This window comes from Phaseolus vulgaris, chromosome 6, assembly GCF_051622355.1.
Source record: "Phaseolus vulgaris cultivar YP4 chromosome 6, ASM5162235v1, whole genome shotgun sequence".
Taxonomy (NCBI): domain Eukaryota; kingdom Viridiplantae; phylum Streptophyta; class Magnoliopsida; order Fabales; family Fabaceae; genus Phaseolus; species Phaseolus vulgaris.
Window position 1 is genome coordinate 18803927 of NC_143503.1, and position 22502 is coordinate 18826428.

General features: G+C 32.8%; 1 protein-coding gene and 1 pseudogene across 1 annotated transcript in view; one reads left to right on the plus strand and one right to left on the minus strand.

Moving 5' to 3' along the window:
• Positions 1–16992, plus strand: part of LOC137831122 (callose synthase 7) — a 35109-nt gene extending 18117 nt beyond the window's left edge. Inside the window, exons 17-43 of the mRNA XM_068638664.2 lie at positions 1086–1146; positions 6588–6672; positions 6766–6815; positions 6923–7009; positions 7654–7758; positions 7868–7962; positions 8052–8133; positions 8227–8390; positions 8489–8612; positions 8715–8809; positions 8900–8996; positions 9086–9237; positions 10271–10380; positions 10465–10575; positions 10664–10732; positions 10829–11015; positions 11109–11220; positions 12615–12737; positions 12825–12943; positions 13061–13144; positions 13476–13588; positions 13710–13939; positions 14700–15497; positions 15589–15639; positions 15836–16021; positions 16387–16646; positions 16748–16992. Coding sequence (XP_068494765.1) covers positions 1086–1146; positions 6588–6672; positions 6766–6815; positions 6923–7009; positions 7654–7758; positions 7868–7962; positions 8052–8133; positions 8227–8390; positions 8489–8612; positions 8715–8809; positions 8900–8996; positions 9086–9237; positions 10271–10380; positions 10465–10575; positions 10664–10732; positions 10829–11015; positions 11109–11220; positions 12615–12737; positions 12825–12943; positions 13061–13144; positions 13476–13588; positions 13710–13939; positions 14700–15497; positions 15589–15639; positions 15836–16021; positions 16387–16626 — 3730 coding nt within the window. The 3' untranslated portion in view covers positions 16627–16646; positions 16748–16992. The remainder of the gene's footprint in view (positions 1–1085; positions 1147–6587; positions 6673–6765; positions 6816–6922; positions 7010–7653; positions 7759–7867; positions 7963–8051; positions 8134–8226; positions 8391–8488; positions 8613–8714; positions 8810–8899; positions 8997–9085; positions 9238–10270; positions 10381–10464; positions 10576–10663; positions 10733–10828; positions 11016–11108; positions 11221–12614; positions 12738–12824; positions 12944–13060; positions 13145–13475; positions 13589–13709; positions 13940–14699; positions 15498–15588; positions 15640–15835; positions 16022–16386; positions 16647–16747) is intronic.
• On the minus strand, positions 1903–2771 carry LOC150027247 (secreted RxLR effector protein 161-like; annotated as a pseudogene).
• Positions 16993–22502: the final 5510 nt, after the last annotated feature.

A 22502-nucleotide genomic window follows, 5' to 3' on the forward strand; every position in this document is an offset into this window, starting at 1 on the left:
ATACAATTTTGGCTAATCTCTGGTGTCATAGAATTCCATAACCAAGTCATGATAAGAGAGTCTTCATCGTCCCAGTCTTCATACTTAGGATCGGAATTGGATGGAGGGTTCCCTTTTAGGTGATTTAATTTCTTCTTTCCCTTTGTAGGTAGTTGCTTCCATTAAGACGATAGTTGCTTTGCAACACTTGCAGATCATTGGAGCTAAGAGGGGTTGTATTTTAAGCCGACATCGGTAAGAGTTGACAACAATAAGACAAAACTGGTTCGGCTTTGCAGATTAGAAAAAGACTGGTGGTGGTCCTGTTTGGAAAAAAATTGCTGGAAAATTTTTCTGACAGCGGTGGTCAACTGCGATGGTTGGCGGCCGACGGTGGTAGTGGTAGTCAGCGACACAAAGTGGTGGTCAACGGAGAAAAAACAAAAAAGTTGCAGCAATGAAGGTTGTCCAGAAAAATAATTGCATTGCAGCAATGAAAGTTGCTCCGAAGAAAAAGAAAAGATTACAGAAGCAAGAGTCTCCCAGATTAAAAGCTCTGATACCAAGTTGAAAGAAATAGATGAAATGTATTTCTGAGATGTGTTTACAAATGTGATTACAGTCTCAATTTATAGATCGTTTACCTAATTAAGGAAAGAAATAATAGGTAATTAGAGTTATACAAATCAAATCAAATCACTAAAAGATATCAAATCTGTCTCTGTCCTAATAAATAGAGAATGAAATCGACACTTAATTACGGAATAATTATCTCTTAATTATGCAATAGAAAATAATATTTTTCTCTTCCTTAAAGCTTTTTCAAGAAGCTAAGAACAAATATTTTTTTACCCCAAAAATATTCAAACATGCACGTACTTTCCTAGTTAAAGACATACTGATTAATATATCTATCAACTTCCTTTTAGGGTTTTCGTCATATGTTTTACAAGAGTATTTTGGCCCATATAGAGACAATAGTTTTTTTTCCCTTCAAATTTGATCAGACTAATGATTGGGTATTTAATTAAATCATAATATTTGCTGCTTGTATTATTAAGTATCTTTTCATATTTTATGACTTTAAATATATTTTATTATGGTAGGTACACCCTCTTCTGGATCATGCTGCTGATTAGCAAGTTAGCATTCAGCTACTATGTAGAGGTATTATTTATGAAATTGATTTTTTATTTAAATTTCTTCTAATTTGCATGGCTTGTTGACAATAAAACACATGTAAGTGATAAAAAAACATGCCTTGAATTCCAAGAGTGATTAAAATCTTCAATGACTAACTTGCTTTCTCTGTCAAAATATCCTTTCAAATTGCACTGAAATAAGGTAAATTTTGGTTTTGATTCCTAAACCTTGTATGACTTTTAGTCCCTGTAAATTTTTTTTTGAAGTTTTGGTACTTGTTATTTTATTTTGGTCCGTATTAAATATCTATTTTTTTAATTTTAGTCCTTATAATATCTTGTTAGTTTTGAATTAGTCTCTTGAAAATATTTGAGGGACTAAAAGCAAATAATCTACATATAACAAGAACTAAATCATAAAAATAGATATTTAAAAGGACTAAAATAAAATAACAAGGACCAAAATAAAAAACAGTTACAGGCACCCGATGTTAAGAATTGTTTTTGTAAAGATATAAAAAAGTACAACTATACTTCAAGAACAAAAAAACATATTTAAGCCTCCATGTTATTTTGAGTGTTAGAATATCTACAAAATATTTTAGAGGACAAATATTATGAGTAATAGATTACTATAAAAAGGGTTGTTAGTGCATTGTCTTATGTATCACATCACTTGAACTAACAAGAGGACTGAAAGATAGTGTATTCAACCTACACTGTTGGACTTTTATTTATGTATATATATCATATACAAAGAAAAGGCAAGGCATTTGCCTAAAACACTAACCCTAAAGTTGGGAACACAAGAAAAAAAAATAAAAATAACATTACATTTCAACACTCCCCATCAAGTTGGAATATATAGATCATATGCACCAAGCTTGGACCATATAAATTGAATCCTAGGTCCTCTTAGAGATTTAGCTAGAATGGTTGCAAGTTGTTCGTTAGAGTTGACAAACTCAGTAATAAGATCCTTGGACAACAGTCTCTCCCTAATAAAATGACAATCAATCTCTATATGTTTGGTTCTCTCCTGAAGTACCGGATTGGAGGTAATATGAAGAGTTGTTTGGTTGTCACAATACAACTTCATCTACTAATTTCAACTCTTGAAGGAATTGTTTAATTGACACAAGTTCACATGTAGCTAGGGCCATAGATCGATATTCAACTTCTGCATTTGATCAAGCAACAACACTTTGTTTCTTAATTTTCCAAGATACAAGGTTCCCTCCAAGGAATACACGGTATCCTATGGTTGATCTCCTATCAATGGGACAACCAGCCTAATCTACGTCTTTATACCCCTAGACATGAGTACTTCCCTTGTTCTCATACAACAATTCTTATCTTGGGTTCCCTTATACATATTTGAGAATGCTAATCACAACATTCTAGTGATCAATGTGGGGGTTTTGCATAAATTGACTTATAACTCCCACTAGATAAGAAAAGTCAAGTCTTGTTATAGTAAGATAAATGAGTTTTCCAACCAACCTTCTATATCTCTCTTGGTTTGAGAAAAGTCACCTTGGTCTCTTAGTAACTTTTCATTTGAATCCATATGACTATCAATGGACTTGCAATTTTTCATGCCGGTCTCCTTCAAAATATCAAGAACATATTTTCTTTCTGAAATGATGACACATTCTTTTGATTGTGCTACTTCAATACCAAGAAAAAATTTTAGATAGCCCAGATCTGGTCCAAAAGTGGCTAAATAAATGCTTTTTTAATTGTGCAATTCTAGTGATATCATCTTTAGTAATAACAATATCACCAATATAGAATAAACACATTTCCCAGAAGAAGTATGACAATAAAACACGAAATGACATGCCTCGCTTCGTGTCAATCGAAAAGTCTGCACAATATGACTAAATTTACCGAACCAGACTCGAGGTGATTGCTTTAAGCCATATAAAGACGGATGTAATTTACAAACTAAAGCAAACTCTCCTTGAAAAACAAATCGAAGAGGTTGCTTCATTTAAATCTCCTTCTCTAGATCACCTTGAAGAAATGCATTCTTAATGTCAAGCTATTCAAGAGGTCAGTGGTGAATGACAACTATAGCAAGAAAAGCATAAATAGTGTTGATCTTAGCCACAAGAGAAAAAGTATCACAATAGTCGAGATCATAAATTTGAGTGTATCCGTTAGCTACTAGACGAACTTTGAAATGATCTACTTTACCCGTAGAACCTACCCTAACAACATAAACTCGTCTACAACCCACAGGCTTCTTACCAAGAGGAAAAGGTACAAGCTCCCAAGTATCAATCTATTCAAGTGTATGCATTTCATCAATCATGGTTTGTCGCCATCCAAGGTGACCAAGTGCCTCATGAACATTGTTAGGAAAAATAATGGTGGACAAGAAGAAAACAACTAAGGAATATGAAGGGGAGAAATGATGATAACTTAAAAAGTTATAAACATGATATGGATTACGAGTAGATTGAATACGTTTTCTAAGAGTAATAGGCCAAGCATGGTCAGAGTTAGGAGAATGTGATGAGGATAAAGGATCCATAGTATGAGAATCTGGTGGTGGAGGATGAGTCACAAATAGGTATCTTTAGGTAAGGATGAAGGAGTGATTTATGCCCGACTGGTATGTAAGAAAAGGTGGTAGAACTTGGGCGACCCAAACGATCATCCAAAAGTTTAGGGGTTGGAGTTTCAAAACAAGACACTAAGGGACTTGGTTTTAGATAATAAAGACATATGACACATGTCCTTCTCCAATAAGATGACTCGTACCATGTTTTTTGTATAACAAAGAAATTAGCAGTAAAGGTCACAAAACAGTTTGAAGAACGAGTCAATTGACTCTAAGAAATTAAATTGTAAGGACAATGAAGAATGAACAAGACAAAATATAAATTTAGAGAAGGAGAAAAAGAAACTTGGCGAACTCCTTGAGATGCCACTTTGGATCCATTGGCAAATGTAACAAGATAGGATATTTTGGTAAAAAAGGGAGGATAATGAAGAAATGTTACCAGAGATATGGTTTGAGGCACCTGAATCAAGAATCCATGGACTATGAACCTCCACAGATTGAGAAATGTATGTCATTGACACACTTGGCATTGAAGAGTATTAAGAAGTGGACTTTAAGCCTAACTAAACTTCATAAAACCGATTTATAAGGTAAGGTTTGCACCCACTTATAAACTATGAAATGTCCTAATCTCTAGTTGATGTGGGATCTCCAACATACCCCCTCACACCGAGAGTGTCAACTCGAGCGTGGGACTATATAATGGGTGGTCCGATAGCGACCTGATAGTGGGTGGCCTGATAAGCCCAACAAACTCTCACTAGGATTGACTCTAAATAAGTATGATACTATATTAAGAAGTGGACTTTAAGCCTAACTTATTCTCACCTTAGAAGCCGGTTTTATGAGGTTGAGTTAGGCTTTAAGTCCACTTCTTAATAGCACGGATTTGATCACCAACTAGAATTGGATCACGAACATGATCACAATCTAAATATAAGCTTCTCAAAATAAAAAGCCATATAATATCTATCAAGTTTCTTGTTGAGTTTCTCTTATAAGTTTTCCCCTAGCAATCTTTTAACTTCTTCTACTACAGTGCTAGCCTTTGTCAAATGTGAGACAATATCATGGTTGGTCTATTTAAGAGAAGTTACTCTTTGAGTTGCATCAAAGAGACGTTGAATTTCGTTAGAAAAAAATTCTTGTGCATTCTTCCAAAAGGATAAACATGTTTTGAAGGACTTGAGCATCTCTAAAACACCAGGCTCAACTGACTGCCATAAAACAACACATAGTTGGAAATTAATCTTTTGCCACTAGGGTTTGTTTGTCTCAGGAATAGACATGAGTTTTGTTTCTTAGTGGTCATACCAAGACGAATAATTCTTCCAATTAAGCCTTGCACTTGTAATGGTCGGAGTAGCCAAGAAGAAAGGACCATAACCTAGTGAAGCCAATTTAGATAGAAAGAACAATGACCAAACTTGAGGCAGGGAAGAAAAACCATAAAAACCACGAGAGTGCATGTGCCCTAGCATATAGGCACATCAAAACAGGGAAAGGAAGTAAAAAATAAAGACAAAAGATTTTGACGAGTCAGACAGAGGTGTCACCGAGAGATATCGATGACGTGAAGGTAGCGTGTGGAGGACATGTGCCACAAAAGGATTGCATGTAGATCAACAATCAAGGGTGCATGGCTGATTAATTGGTCACACGACCACCAGGGTTGGATCGTGCTCCTTGATGCACACCTAACACTAAGTTTTTTTAACTGAGAGGAATACATATAGAAGAAAAAATAATAATAAGAAAAAGAACATTACATTTCAACAACATTTAAATAAACCATATAAACTGCATGTTATGTATTAAGAAGTGAGTTTCAGCCTAACTCATCATTACAAAACCGGCTTGTAAGGTGAGGATTGTTTCAACTTATATACTGTAAATTGACATTCCCTTCAGTTGATGTGGGATCTTCAACACCCCTATCACGTCGAGACATGTACATCTTGTGTGTGAGTCTAGATATTCGTGGGTGGTCCGATAGCGGCTCGATAGTCGCTATGTTCTCCAGGTATTTTTTACTTGAGCAATCGTCGCACTCATTGAGCATTCTTTGCTCTCCAAAATTCGTTGTGTTATTTGACCTCTAACACGACCTTGTAATTGAAAAATATACTTCTCTAGAAACCACTATGCTACTCCTGCACCAGATTTATGCGTGAAACCTTGTCATTATTGACTTTGCTAGCTCCAACAACCAATTGACTGACAAATTCACTATGTCTCTCAAGGGGTCTCATGTTGATAACATTTGTAACAAGCTTAACTCATCATACATATTGTCCAGCTTGAGGGGGGATACTAAAAATATGATTTGATTATATTAAATAAGGAAATATGACTCTTGTGTGTACAAAACACACAACTACAAGCAATGCTTTCAAGATGGTTTCAGAAACTATCATAGATCCATTAAAAAGGCCACTCACCATGTTATATACATACCAAATCCTATAGTGCAAGATGTGTGAGGGTGTATTGGGAAAAACTCAGGTCAACTAGAGATAGTGGCAAAATACACTATATAATGGAGGTAATCTTCATCTTACAAGCCAGTTTTTTAAGATTGAGTTTGGCTTAAATAATTTCCAAACCATGTAATTATGTTAATCGGGAAACTTTCTCATTACATTAATGATACAACATCTCATGCCTCTCCTTTTTCTCATTTTCTCTTCAATTATAAATTTGTGCAAAATTTAAAAAGATAATGAACTCAATTCCCAGTAAATGAACTACCAAATTCTTGCAATCATGTTTCATGTATTTTCTTTTTTCCTCTTTATGTACATGTCATGATTGTACAAAACTCATCAAATATTTTAAATTGTAATTCATTAAATTTGTTTCTCTTTCGTACTAAATTTATCTTTTCACAGATATTGCCCCTTATTGGACCCACAAAATTAATCATGGGGATGTCCATCAATAACTACCAGTGGCATGAGTTCTTTCCAGAAAATGGTAAACATTTTATGTCCTTTTCACATCTACCTATCTTTGCTACTTATTCTGTTAGCATAACTAGCTTCAACTCACATTCTGTAACCACTACAGAAACTCACAATATATGTATCGTCATTGCAATATGGGCTCCAATTATCCTGGTAAGTATAGTAGGAAAGGAATTTTGGAATATCGAACTTCATTTAATTCCATTAATCTTCCTTAACATTTGTACATTAATTCATTCCATTTTTATATGTTTTTATAGGTTTATTTTATGGATACACAAATATGGTATGCTATTTATGCCACTCTGTTTGGTGGCATTATTGGAGCCTTCAGCCATTTGGGAGAGGTTAGTGGCATGTTTATTGCAACATTTTATATTTGACCTTTGTAATCCCCCCTTCTTAGTTGAGTTCTTATTTAATCCCACAAGAAAATAATTGCGTTATTTGATACTGAGCTGTCTTATAAAATACATTTGTTCATGATTTCTTTTTCTTTAATTGAACATTTTGCTTGGTATACATATACCTTTAAATTTGGTGATGTGGACATGTCAGATACTGATATATGTTATGCTGCTGCTTCTGTACCAAAGCATGAATGCCTTGTCTTCAAACGACTTGCATTTTTTCTTTGGATAACAAAAGGATCATTATCTTAACTTGATTATAATGATTCTATATAAATTTGATTGCAGATATACTTTTTATAATTTTTTCAAGATATTAAAGACAAACAATAAGTGGATGGTGATGGAAAACCAATATAAATATCGTATTATATATTTAAGAAAAATAAAGAAGTCAAGATAAATCAATAAAATATACACAATTTATAATTATTATATTTTAATATTTAGTGTACTTGTATCCTAAGTTTTAAATTTTGGTATGTATTGTATCTTATTTTAGCTAGTGCTTGTACCCATACCCATGCAACATAGTTTTTTTTTTTCTTGGTAATTTTCTCCTAATATTTTGCATCTCTTAGATAAGGACGCTTGGAATGCTCCGGTCCAGATTTCAGTCTGTTCCAGTAGCTTTCAGTCAGCGCTTTTGGACAGGAAGAGACAGAAAGACTAAGCAGGAGGAATCGGTACTGCAGTTCATGTTTTAAAATTTAGTATTTATGTACTATGAAACTATATAACTACATAAAAGCTGAATAAGTATCTGATGTCTTGTGAATGAATTTCCGGTGCCAGGATGAGACCTATGAACGGAATAATATTGCATACTTCTCTCAAGTTTGGAATGAGTTTATAAATTCTATGAGAGAGGAAGACCTCATCAGTAACAGGTCCGAACTACTGGCCTGATACATTTTGCATTGCATGCCTGGTCCCGAATTTCAAGCTTCTGATTATATTTTTAACTCTAATTGTCCAGGGATAGAGATTTGCTTCTTGTCCCATACACTGCAAGTTACGTTTCTGTAATTCAGTGGCCTCCATTCTTGCTTGCTAGTAAGGTGTGTCATATGAGTGGTTCCCATGGCCAGAAGTTTATTATGAATGAATGAACGTGTCTTTTGCTTCTTTCCTAATTTTTTTCAATGTGATAGATTCCTATTGCTGTTGACATGGCAAAAGATTATAAGAAGGAGACTGATGATGATTTGTTCAGAAAGATAAAGAGTGATGGGTATATGTATTCAGCAGTTGTTGAATGCTATGAGACTCTCAGGGAGATCATATTGCACCTTCTGCTAGAAGAAGAAGATAAGCTGTAAGAGAGAAATACTTGTATAGCCTCTGTTCCTCCCATTTAATTTTCTTCTTAATGGAATCCTCATGAGTATTGGGTTTCTTCCATCTACGGGACAGGGTTGTGAGCAGTATATGTGATAAAGTAGAACAGTGTATACGTGAGGAAACATTTGTCAAGGAATTCAATATGACTGGCTTACCTTCACTCAGTGAGAAATTAGAGAAATTCTTAACTCTACTGGTAGGTTTTCCCAATCATGCTACCTTTTTTTCTCAGTATACTTCAGTTCCTTCTTGTAAGACTTATTCCGGATTTATAAATATTATTTTTACCCATTGGCAGCGATCTGAAGACGGCAAACTTGAATCCCAAATAGTCAATGTCCTGCAAGATATTGTAGAAATTATCATACAGGATGTCATGGTTGATGGCCATTTGTATGTTTGAAACAGTGTCTGGAACTTTGGTTTAAGATTTTTTTTTCTTAAACGCTATAGTAAGTATTGATTTGGTTATTCCTTCTCCAGGTTTTTGCAAACACCTCAGCAATATCATTTAGAGAGAGGCCAGAGGTTTGTCAACGTTGACACTTCTTTTACACACAATAGAGCAGTGATGGAGAAGGTAGTCTTGACAATTATAATTTAGTGAACTTATTACATTTTTCCTTTTGAATGTGTTGTTGCTTACAAGTTTCTGTTTTCTCTCTGTAGGTTATTAGGCTTCATTTGCTTTTAACAGTCAAGGAATCAGCCATAAATGTTCCCCAAAATATAGAAGCCCGCCGTCGTATTACATTCTTTGCAAATTCCTTATTTATGAACATGCCAAAGGCTCCCAAAGTTCGGGACATGTTGTCCTTCAGGTCAGTCATTGTGATAGGCTAATTATATATTGAAAGGAAAGAGAAAAAATAGAACTGAGTATTGATTAAATTTAAGGACAAACTCATGAATGGTTTTACATGACCCACCGCCTCAAACAAGAGTGCTTTGAGCTTAAAGCATGGACAAACTGTTAGGACAGAACCTCCTATTAAGGTCCATGAAAGGAGAATAAGGGAGAGAGAAATATAGCTATTTGATTTAATTCAAGTAGCTGAAGAGTTTGTTAGTGTTTTTGTGGTTGTTATGTTAGGAAGCTGCGTATATATGTGTTTGCAGGTTCTGGGGGCAGGGTAGGCAGAAAAAGATTGTGTTGATAGTAGGAGGTTTTCGACCCTCGAAGTGCCAGTGTTGTATGTGTAAATTGTCTGTACATTGCAAGTGTTATACAGAGAAGTTTTTTTTTTTCCTTTTGGGAGTTTCTATCTTACGTTTCTGATTCAGTTTCTATAATAAACACTTTGGTATACTCTATTTTGTGTTGAAACGATGGATGAATTGTTGTGTGCACAATGTCTACTAAACCAATTTTCTGACTGGCTCGAAAGAGAAGAATGATTTAGATACTAATTAGATGTCCATTTTCATTACCATTTCTCTTTATTGTTTCTTTTCAAATCAAGATAAAAAAAGCTATTGCATCACTGTACAGGTTATAATCCTAACTAGGTTAGCACTACATGTTGACACCTCATTTATTGTGGTTGCATCGTAGTATCTACATGTTGACTTCCCCAAATATGGATGATTGTTTACTTTTGCTGAGAGAATTATTGGGAGAAGTTTGTGCTTAAACCTAACCACATTCTCTGTTATTTATTGGTTGTTTTACCATTAATTACAGTGTACTAAGGTGACAAATTAACTCATATCTGTAATTGATCATTCTAACATAAAACCTAAATACACTTCACAGCATATTCGAATAATGCTAAACTTTTAGATTAGTGTTAATATCCTAACAATTTTCCTTCATACTACTGTGATATGTAACTTATATAAATATTGCTTCAGTGTTCTGACACCCTATTTCAAAGAAGATGTTCTATATTCTGATGAAGAACTCAATAAGGAAAATGAAGATGGGATATCAATTTTATTCTACCTAACCAAGATATATCCCGGTGAGTATTTTTATATGCTTACTTTTATTTCTGTTTCTCTTGTATATGTGAACTCATTTACTGACTGAAACTAATGTACTGTAGATGAATGGGCCAATTTCCATGAACGACTAAAAAGTGAAGATTCTGAAGAAGAAAAGGAGGAGTTAATGCGCCAGTGGGCATCTTACAGAGGGCAGACACTCTATCGAACAGGTCTTGGTTGTAATGAACAGTATTTTCATTGCTAGATTTTAATATTCATTCCAATTTAAATGTTGTTTTTCAACTTTGTTTTTGTTAGTGAGAGGAATGATGTACTATTGGCATGCTTTGATCCTTCAGTGCTTCATAGAATCTGCGGGAGACAATGGTTATTTCTCTATTTGCATACTGTGTTCAAGTTAAAATTCTGAGATACGCATAAGCCTTTCATTTATAGATGAAATACACGTCTTTTCTCATGCAGCTCTCTCTGAAGGCTACCGGACAATGTATTCTTATGACACAAATAAGAAGCTTCTCGAAGAAGCACAAGCTATGGCTGATTTAAAGTTCACCTATGTTGTTTCTTGTCAAGTGTATGGTTCTCAGAAGAAGTCCAAAAATCCTAGAGACAGAAGCTGCTATAATAACATTCTCAATCTGATGTTAACGTGAGTCAATACAAGCAGTTGCTGAACTTTATTAGTTCTTGTATTTGTAAAACAACAATGGGTTTGAATGGAAAAATGGAACATTCCATGCAGGAATACAGCCCTTCGTGTTGCTTACATAGATGAAACAGAAGAGACAAAGGATGGAAAATCTCAGAAAGTTTATTACTCTGTTCTTGTGAAGGGAGGGGACAAGTATGATGAGGTATGGACAAAACATCCTTGTTTCATGATTTATTGCGAGCTGTGTTTTTTCCATATTTAATGGAATTTAATTTCTATTGTCAGTGCATAGACTATTACTAAATTAAAGTTTTGTTTTGTACATTGTTCTTTTAAAACATACCTATCACTCACTATAAAGGAAAGAATAGTGTGAAATCTGATGACTGTTTAATTTTTCTTTGCATAAGTGAAGAGTCAAAATTATCTTGGGTCTCATTTTTTTCACTTTTGCATATGGTGTGGTTGCCATCTATGGAAGTTTATTGATTGAATAATCTAGCATTAACTTGTGGATGTTGGATTGAGCGCTTACAAAACGCTTACCGATTACTCAATCCAACAATTGATATCCAAGTCATAGTCATGAGTTCGATTCCAAATTGACAAATGCTGAGAGGAGATTGTTGTAAGTAGCATTAATTGAGGAAATTGATGAGGGAAATATTGTTGCAAGTGGCATCAATTGTTTCATAGTGTAGGCTAAGCGAACCAAGTTACACTCGAATTGTAATGCTTAGGCTGTTACACTCGAATTGTAATGCTTAGGCTGTTACGCTCTTAAGTAGAAAAAGTTGCACCCTGACTAATACTTTTTGGCCTAATGATTAGCGCTCAATCCAATAGTGGAAAGACAATTAATGCATCTAACATGTGACAAACCACGTGCTGGTGTGATTTTTTAGTTTGATTGGTAGATTAGAGGATCCTGAAATGGTTGGAGGCAATGGGTAGAATGCGTTTGCTCATTGCTGGCAATGGGAAAAGCTGTCGTAAATCTCCTGGGTTTATCTCTTCCAAGCTTTGGAATCTTGATTTTAGAATTGTATGAAAATATCTTATTATATCTTAAGATTATCCTCTAAGATTAATTTTACCGAATTCTCATTATCTCTTAGGATTGATTCCTATATTTTCCTATCTTATCATGATTCGTTTTCCTAATTACTTAAGGTCATAATTAGTGTAAGTAAAGGTTAGCCTCTAGTTTTTATGAACATAGCAGCACATCAGTACTTTGTAATGCGTCTAATTTAGTATCAGTTCTTTCATTCTTCTTTATTTCTCTTCTATCCTCTATACATAAAACCACATATTTTAAAAGTTTTATTCAAATGTATGGAGAATGGAATTCTTGAATTGTTGAAAATAAAAGATTGAAAGTAGACAGAAATTCAACTAAAAGGATGTTATGTGCTATTATTTGCATGGTATAAAGTATAAACTGAGGAGGTTTTCTATTGTGTGTTACTGTTGTGCCTAACTATATGATGAAATAGTTTGAATCGTGCACATCTTGCTCAATTCATGTTAAGTTGGTTTGCCGTTATGAATAGCCTTACATTTAGTTCAAATTATTCTGTATTGCATTACTAGGAAATTTATCGCATCAAGCTACCTGGTCCTCCAACAGAAATTGGGGAAGGGAAACCTGAAAACCAAAATCATGCCATTATATTTACTCGTGGAGAAGCCTTGCAGACCATAGACATGAATCAGGTAACTTTTCCGTGGACTTCAATTTAATACAAATTAAGTGGCACTTTCTGTATTCAATGCTCCTAATTCATTGTTTCTTCTGTTAAGGATAACTACTATGAAGAAGCTTTCAAAATGCGAAATGTATTGGAAGAATTCCGAAAAAGACGTACTGGGAGACGGAAACCCACCATATTGGGTATAAGGGAACATATATTTACTGGAAGGTATGCATTAAGTTTTGTTTGAATTATCTTTTTCATGATCAAGAAAATATATACTTCTATATCTTCAAACTTGAATTGGCACAAGTTATATATGCTTATGTGTTTCTTATTCTGCAGTGTGTCTTCACTTGCTTGGTTTATGTCAAACCAGGAGACAAGTTTTGTCACCATTGGCCAAAGAATTTTGGCAAATCCATTAAGGTTAGTCTCAATTTTTTTGTCCTGTGATACTGACTGTATGTATAATAATCCCCTGGGATTTTCATATTGTTTTCACACTTTTTGTACCTTTTACCTTATTCTCTATTTTGTTTCCTCCGTTTAGTTAATGTACAAGAAAGGGTTCGATTTATTATTTATCTACTTTCCCACCTAAAATCCCTTTAGGCTTGAAACATGAACAGAGCACAGACAGGTCACTACTCTGTGCTGCAACTGAATTTAATACAAGAATAGGGACAGTCTTGCTTTATTCTCTATGAAGTACCTTTTTTTTACTCCAGTTAAGTAATCCACATTTCTGAATTTGCAGGGTCCGGTTTCATTATGGTCATCCTGATATATTTGACCGAATGTTCCACATAACAAGAGGTGGCTTAAGCAAAGCATCAAAAGTTATAAACTTAAGTGAAGATATATTTGCAGGTACTAATAGTAAATTCCATCCTATGGATCTAAATTTTCTACTAATTGTGCTTTCCATTCAAACCCATATTGTCATTTATGTTTGTGGGGATTTTTGACTAATTATGCTTGACATTCTCAGGGTTCAATTCAACTCTACGTCAAGGATTTATCACACATCATGAATACATACAAGTAGGTAAGGGGCGTGATGTGGGCATGAATCAGATATCACTATTCGAGGCCAAGGTTGCAAATGGAAATGGAGAACAATCACTTAGCCGGGATGTTTATCGACTTGGACGCCGATTTGACTTCTACAGAATGTTGTCATTTTACTTCACAACAGTTGGTTTCTACTTCAGTAGCATGGTAATTAATCAAATCTCATTTTGGGGATCTTATCTGGCTAGTTTAAGATATATGGATAGAAATCTATCTACAATTTTTCATGAAATGAGTGATTTCTTTAGGCTTAATTTACGCACTGTGCCTAGACACGTGTACTACATAAAACAAGGAGTGTAGACAATGCTTAATAAGTATTTAATGTGTGTGGTTCCTTTAGTTTAGAGAAACCTTAAATTGGCAATATATAGTCCTAAAATAATTGGTGACTAAATATTAGAGTAGCCTTGCTCTAATGTTTAGTCTTTCAAAAATTTGTTTAGTCTTTCACATGGACCTATATAGTGACATTTTAGATCCTTGTTGAAATAATTTGGTGACACAATATATAGAGGACTACTATGGTGACAATTTAAATCTTTCAAAGATTGATTTGAAGGAAAAACTGAGGGTTTTCTCTTTAGTTTAATTCAGGCTCATTTGAGATTGTGTTGACCTTTTGAAAGTGGAAGATAGCAAAAAGTGTATCTTCTATCAAAATCACATATCTTAATCTGATATTTGATATGGGAACATTCCTAAATTTTTAAAGAAATCTATGACAACAACTTAATTTTGAGTTGGCGTGTTTTACTGACTGTATAGTGAAATATTGGAAAACTAGAATTTACAATACAATTACAGATATTACCAGACAACTAAATACAAAAGCACATGTCTCTCCTTTTGATGTTTAAAATGGACTTATGCTAATGCCTGTATTTGGACGTTATGAATTTTTCAGATAACTGTGTTGACTGTGTATGTGTTCTTATATGGACGTTTATATATGGTTTTGAGTGGTGTTGAGAAAGAAATTCTTCAAAGTCCAAACATACATCAGAGCAAAGCCCTTGAAGAGGCTTTGGCAACTCAGTCTGTTGTTCAATTGGGCTTACTGCTTGTGCTGCCCATGGTTATGGAAATTGGCTTGGAGAAGGGATTTCGCACTGCCTTGGGTGATTTTATCATCATGCAGCTGCAGCTAGCCTCTGTGTTCTTTACTTTCCAGCTTGGAACAAAAGCTCATTATTATGGAAGGACACTCTTACATGGGGGCTCTAAATATAGACCAACTGGTCGTGGGTTTGTTGTCTTCCATGCAAAGTTTGCTGAAAACTACAGGATGTACTCACGAAGTCATTTTGTGAAGGGCCTTGAGATACTTATACTATTGATTGTTTATGAAGTCTATGGGGAGTCATATCGCAGCTCACATCTTTATTTGTTCATCACAATCTCAATGTGGTTTTTGGCCACTTCCTGGTTGTTTGCTCCTTTCTTGTTTAATCCTTCTGGCTTTGATTGGCAAAAAACTGTGGATGATTGGTCAGATTGGAAGCGCTGGATGGGAAATCGTGGCGGTATTGGTATTTCAGCTGACAAAAGCTGGGAATCTTGGTGGGATGAAGAAAATGAACATATGAAACACTCAAATATCAGGGGAAAAATACTTGAGATTATTCTTGCATTTCGCTTCTTCATGTACCAATATGGTATTGTCTACCACATGGATATTACTCATCATAACAAGGAGTTGCTGGTAGAGTAACACTTTTTGTGTATTCTCTAATCCTATTAATGGTTACAAGTTTTGTTGGCACCATCTTACTACCTTTGGTTTTTCATTGTAGGTATTTGGACTTTCTTGGGCAGTTCTAATAATAATACTTATCGTATTGAAGGTATCTACAAATTCTAGCTGGGGATCAAGAGTGATTTTGTATAAGACTACTAATCAAGTGATTTTTTGTTTCTAGTTTAAATTTTAGACATAAAACATAAAGGATGTTTTTAGATCATTTTAGTCAGTGTACAGTTATATTCGTTCACTTTTCTGCAGTACTAATTCATTTGTTTTCTGCTGTCTGTATATCTCAGATGGTATCCATGGGAAGACGAAGATTTGGCACCGACTTTCAGCTCATGTTTCGTATTCTGAAGGCCCTTCTCTTTCTTGGCTTTTTGTCAGTCATGACTGTATTATTTGTGGTGTGTGGACTCACCATATCAGATTTGTTTGCTGCCATTATTGCCTTCATGCCCTCTGGATGGGCCATTATTCTGGTAAGTTAAAACTTCTGCACGTTATAGAAGCATTAATTAAGAACAACTTTTTGTCTTTTATGTCAAATTGACCCCATTTGAACTTAATTTTATGGAAACTCTCTTGTTTAACTTTCCAAAATCCAGAATACATAAGTTGATTTTAGCTTGTGAGAGAAGCTAAATTCATTTTACCTTCATATTTTCTTTTCCCATAAAGCACTTGTGGAAAAAATTATCCAAATAAAACCATAATCTGACATGTCTTAGGCAGATTGAAGATATATTGCAATATATTTTACTTGAAAACCATCCTAGACAATTTTCTAAGGAAGAGTTTGATTCATCCAAAAAAAATTGATGTTCCCTTCTTTTTCGCATTCAAGATTGCACAAGCATGCAAGGTATGCTTGAAAGGAGCTAAACTATGGGACTCAGTGAAAGAGCTATCCAGAGCTTATGAATATGTAATGGGATTAATAATATTCTTGCCAACAGCCATTTTGTCATGGTTCCCATTTGTGTCAGAGTTTCAAACCCGGTTGCTATTTAATCAAGCATTTAGTAGAGGGCTTCAAATTTCAATGATTCTTGCTGGAAAGAAGGACACTTATAAATCTGATTGACATATTACTGAATTGCTGAGGTAATCTTGCATACATCAAACTTATTTTTGTACCATGCATGAAAGAAAGTGATACTTGTTTACTTTGCTCACTGGTTTCCTGTGTTTCCAAATATTGGCAGGAATTTGAAGTTTTTTCAATTGGAGAGAAATTGGTCTTCCAAATACTCGAATTTTTGGGAGTTCATAGGATTCCCTTTTCCTTTTCATACTATATTTTACTGACAGAATAGGAATGACAAAGGACAAAAGCAGGACTTTGACATTTTGAAATTGCACAATTGTATTAGCAATGTATATGTATGAGCTAACAGAAGATAGCTTTATTTATTTGTTACATACAATATAAAGGGAGTTCAAAGGTCAACATCATTATTACTGATAGTTGTCGTTCTGCAATCAAACTTAACAGATTTCAACGTAGACCATCTAACGTCGTAGAGATGATATCATATGACCTAAAGTTATCTCTTAACAAATTCAATTGTGATTCCAAAAAACAGAATTCAAAACATATCTGTAAGAAATGAAACTTAGTAATAATAGTAAAGTAAAAGGGGAGTTTTAATTTGTTGTTCAAAAAAGTGAAGTAGACGATAGAAAACAATGGAGAAAACTAGTTGATTTCCAAGTTTATTTCACCATAAATTTTTTATTGGTTATCCCAAAATTATTGTCATTTAACTCTCGTCAGATGTTAAACAAACAAGTGTCAATCAAATTCAACAGAATCTTATTTTTAAAACAAGTATTGCATCAATCAAATTCAATAGGATCTTATTTGCAACACAAACGTCTATTGAAGTATTTAGTATCTCATTCGTCTTCAAGCATCTACTTGTGAGATGTTTTTCTTCTACCTCTTGAACTAAGCAAACAAGAGATTTATTAGAACTAAGTGAACTAAGAATTCTAATTAAAGAAAAGAACAGAATCATAAACAATTTTTTGATAGAAACTTGAATTCAAAAAGACTTGAGGATTGAAACAAATTTTTACACAAAATTGAAGAGCAAAACACTCTTGAATATAACCTCAAATTTTAATGAGAAATCACAAAGGAATCAATCCAAAAGGTTTAGTCTTTCACAAGAAAGATGAAAGCAAAAGAAAAATTAATCTAAGTTTAAGAGCACTATTCGACTATGAAACTTGATAAAAATGCGATAAAAAGCACACTGAGATGTGTTGAAACACAATGCCTTGTTCTTCCTTATAACTCAATTTTATATTCTACTTTCTTTGTGCAAAATCGATCTCAGAATTTGTCTCAAGATGTTGTCTTACAATTATCAAATGTTTCGTTTGTTTTGAATTACCAAGTAGATATATTCTTTCTCAATCAGTTCCAGATCTTGTTTTCGCTTTCTTCCAAATATTTTGTTTTCAAACTCAATTAGATTTATGCATTGATTATAATTAAACTTAGTGTTGCTACAAGACATATTTGGAGAATGAAGAATATCTCTAAGGTTGTGTTTGGATTGAAGAGAGGATTTGAGAAAGTGAATTTGAAGTGATTTGAGAGGAAAGTGTAAAGAAAGTGAGATTGTTTGGATTAAAGTATACTGGAGTAGATTTGTGAAGAAAGTTTATTAAAGTTTGTGAATGATGTGATGGTTGTAAGGAGTTTTTTTTACTTTTTTAAAATATGTAAAATGTAAGTTTACAAATTTATCCTTATCTTTAAAAATATTTGAATAATAAAATAAGAAATATTTTGTGTAGATTTGAGTCAATTAAAAAAATTTGAGTAAAAAAGTATTTGTTTTTATTTTTTAATTTTTTAATTATAAATACATATAAAAATTATTTTCATAAAATCAAATCAAAATTAAAATTATTTTTTTATTACTATTAATATTAATATTTAATTAAATTATTTTAATAATTATTAAATATGTAATTATATTTATTTTTATTTTATTATTATTGTAATATATATATATATATATATATATATATAAAGTGTTAGTTTATATGTATAAAAAACAATTAAGGGTAATTTTGAACTTTTAATAATATTATGTAAATTTCTTTGCTTTTCATCGCTTCACACAAAGAATTGTTTTTATTCTTCTCACGAATGATCGCTTTTCACTTCTTAAAATTGAACAAATGCAAACAAAAATTTTAGTCGCTTTTTTATAAACTCGGATGCAAACGAAGCATAAAGGAGATTTGCTCTATTTTTAATAAGTTTAACAGAAATTTAAAAAGTTTGAGATAATATAATGGCATGTCTTGTGCTTCCATAACCAAGTCTTTTCATCTTCAAAGTGACATAAGCTTTCACTAGAAAATCTTCAACATCTTCACATAAGATAAGATGAACGAATTCAAATCTTTCTTTTCAGAGTAGTTTTTTCAACATTAGACGCTCTAGGGAGTGAGATCATCTAATCCTTCTTTAGTGAGACTTTCCATACATCAAAATAATATAATTCTTTATCGAAGTTAACACTAATAAGATTCAGAATCTCTTCAAATGATTTAAGATTAAGATGAGAACAAAATATATTTAAAATTCAAACTTAAACAATTGTTCTATTTGTGGTTCAATTTCATCATTAAAACTCATGTAAAATAGTGGATTTTACTTTCAGTTACATCTAAGAAAGAAATGTATGCTAGATAATGTAAGAGTTGGTAGAAATATACTCATCATTATTCATTAAAATATAATTCAATTATGAATATATATATATATTAAGTATTAAGTTTAAAGTTAGTTTACATTCAGTTGGGATTTTGAAAGGGATAGGAATGGTGTATCTTAAATAAAGCTAGCTATATTTTCTCTTGGCAATTTCTTCCTGCACCATATCATTTAGGACATGCATCCAATGCAAAATTTAAAACGTAACATTGCCCTTGATTTCATTTTTGCTTACGGATGCATAAATCCATAAGTGATTTTTATAAACTCTGGATTTCGAAATCCAGAAGGTCATTTTCGTATTTCATTTAAGCTTCCGGATGGTCATATCTGAAAGTGAGTTATGAGTTCTGGATTTTCATACCCAGAATGGTGTGCTATAAATGATGCTGAGAATTGAGATCCGTAACTCATTTATGTTTTCTTACGGATCTTGACATCTAAAAGGTCATTTATGTTGTCCATGTAAGCTTTCGGATGGTGAAATCCATAAGTGATATATTAGTTCCGAATTTGTATATCCAGAACTTTGATTTGACTTTCAGAAGGCAAAATTTTTAAATCATTAAGAATAAAACAGACATTTCATGACAGTGTGTTGGATGCAAGTCTGGATTGATATGGTGCATGGCAACCTTTTCTCTTTACCTGTGCCACTTGTGTGTTTCATTCACTACTTGGACCTAAAGAATCATTGCAAAAAGATAACAAACTTTTACTAGTAAAAGACAAATTTTAAGGCTAATTAATGAACCTAACAAACTTTGTTTTAAATATTTTCAGGATGCATAAATTGTGACAGTTGTTAAAAACCAGAAAGCAAAAAGTGAGGATTGGTTATGCAATTAATAAAAAAATGTCTAGTGGTTGATTTATGAACTGTTTGAGGTAGGGTAGTAGTCACAGGGATACATTCAATAAATTTAATTTTTTAAAAATCATGGTCTTAAATTATTAAAATTTAAAACTAAATATCTTAATCATTTACTTTTTTATCTTTAACTTTCTTTAGACATCTTCATCTCTCTACTGCATGTGAGAACTAATTACACTTTTGAGCTCTCATTAAGCCTTTGTTTGTATCCGAGTGATTACTGTTCACTCGGATTGAAAAGGAAGGAAACATCACGTTTGTATTTGGGTGTTTATGGGTATTAGAGGGAGAGGAAAAGCGAAGAAAGTAAAAAAGGGTTCTCTGATAGGTTGAGAAGATTTGGTAAGAAAGTATTTGGTTTTACCATATTACCCATCACCTACTACCCTATGTGCCATAACAGCTCGTGTCATGCAGTTGCAATATTCCCTCTACATGAGATTCTCACGTATGAGATTTCATTTGCATAAACACAACATAAACACATATTCGTACAATGTTCGATGGGTTACTTCAAGTGTGGTGGGTGACGAATAAATATGAGAGGGATGATAAATATGGAAGAGGAGTGGATGTGAGTTATTTGTTTTGAGTTGATGGAGTACCTTAGAAGTGGTTGGAGGTGCGCAGTCGTCGGAGGTGCACGATGGTAGGAGGTGTGCGATCGTTGGAAGTTCGCAAACGTTGGAGGTGCGCGGTTGTCGGAGGTGCAAGGTGTGGATGGGGTTCCGTTCGTGGTGGTGTTCCGTAAGTGACGTTGTTTGTGGTCATTGGACGATGGACAGTTTCGCTGGTGGTGGTGGGTGGTGGTTCCACTAGTGGTGCTCGGTGGACGGTTGTGGTTTGCGGTGGTCGTTGGTGGTTTTTGCATTGTTGTTCTCTACTTTTCTGCAGGTAAATTTCATAGATAGATTTGTAATTTGGAGAATGAAATATGGAGGAAAAGGAATTTGTAATGTTTACTTATTTTTTTAATTTATGTTAATAGATTTATCCTGTTGTCCTTTGATTTTCTAAGTTCTTTGCTTAAACACATTAATGAGCATATTAATGAGCATTAATGAAATTTTAAATGGATTTTCTGCTAGTTAAAAAAAACTTATTAATATTTAAATTTTTTTCTTGTATTTGAAAATACATAGAATTTATGTATAATATTTTTTTAAAAATAAAAAAAAATCTTTATAAATATTGTTTTAAATTTATAAAATAATTATACGTATACAAAATATTTAAATATTTAATTTTTCTAAAATCAAGTAAAAAACTTTATAAATATTATTTTGAACAGGGTTTAAAATAATTATAAGTATACAAAATATTTAAATATTTTAAAATACTACTTTATAGATAGTTTACATATAATATTTAATTTTTTCCAAAATCAACTAAAAGAACTTTATAAATATTATTTTGAATTTATAAAATAATTTACAAGTATATAGAATATTTTTAAAATATTACTTTATAGATAGTTTATATATAATATTTTTTTTTAATCAAGTAAAAGAATTTTATGAATATTATTCTGAATTTATAAAATAATTATAAGTATACAGAATATTTAAATATTTTAAAATACATAGTCTACATATAATATTTTATTTTTTCTAAAATCAAGTAAAAGAGTTTTATAAACATTATTTTGAATTTATAAAATAATTATAACTATACAAAATATTTAAATATTTTAAAATACTACGATAGTCTACATATAATATTTATTTTTTAATATTTATTTTTTTCTAAAAATCAAGTAAAAAAAACTTTATAAATATTATTGTGAATTTATAATATAACTATAACTATACCACTTTACAGAGTTTATATATAATATTTTATTTTTTTTAAAAGTAAAAAAATGTACTATTATTTCTCTAAAATGTGGTTCTTTACACCTAATATTTAAACTTATATGATTGTCAAGGATTTATGACCATGGATAACGATAACCATTGGTCTATGTATTTCGAAAATGTCAAGATGTCTAGCACGAATGACATGAATCTCGATGTAGTTGGTGTTGATTTCACACTAATTTCACAAATACAAGAGCAAATCAATTTGTGGACACAAGTAGCAACAATGACAATTCTTTGCATGATTGAATATGGATTGAATGTGTTGTGTTTGTTAACCGAGACAAATAATGTTATACCAGAGGTAATTCCACAAAAAGAGCGTCGTCGACAAGAATTGATGTCGTACTTGGTCCATACTGAAAGATGTCGTGACATGATTCGCATGAGTCCGGAAGCATTTATTAATTTATGTCAACGAATAAGAGGAACATGGATGTTAAAGATGCATTCCCATCTACAGTTGAAGAACAAGTGGCTAAATT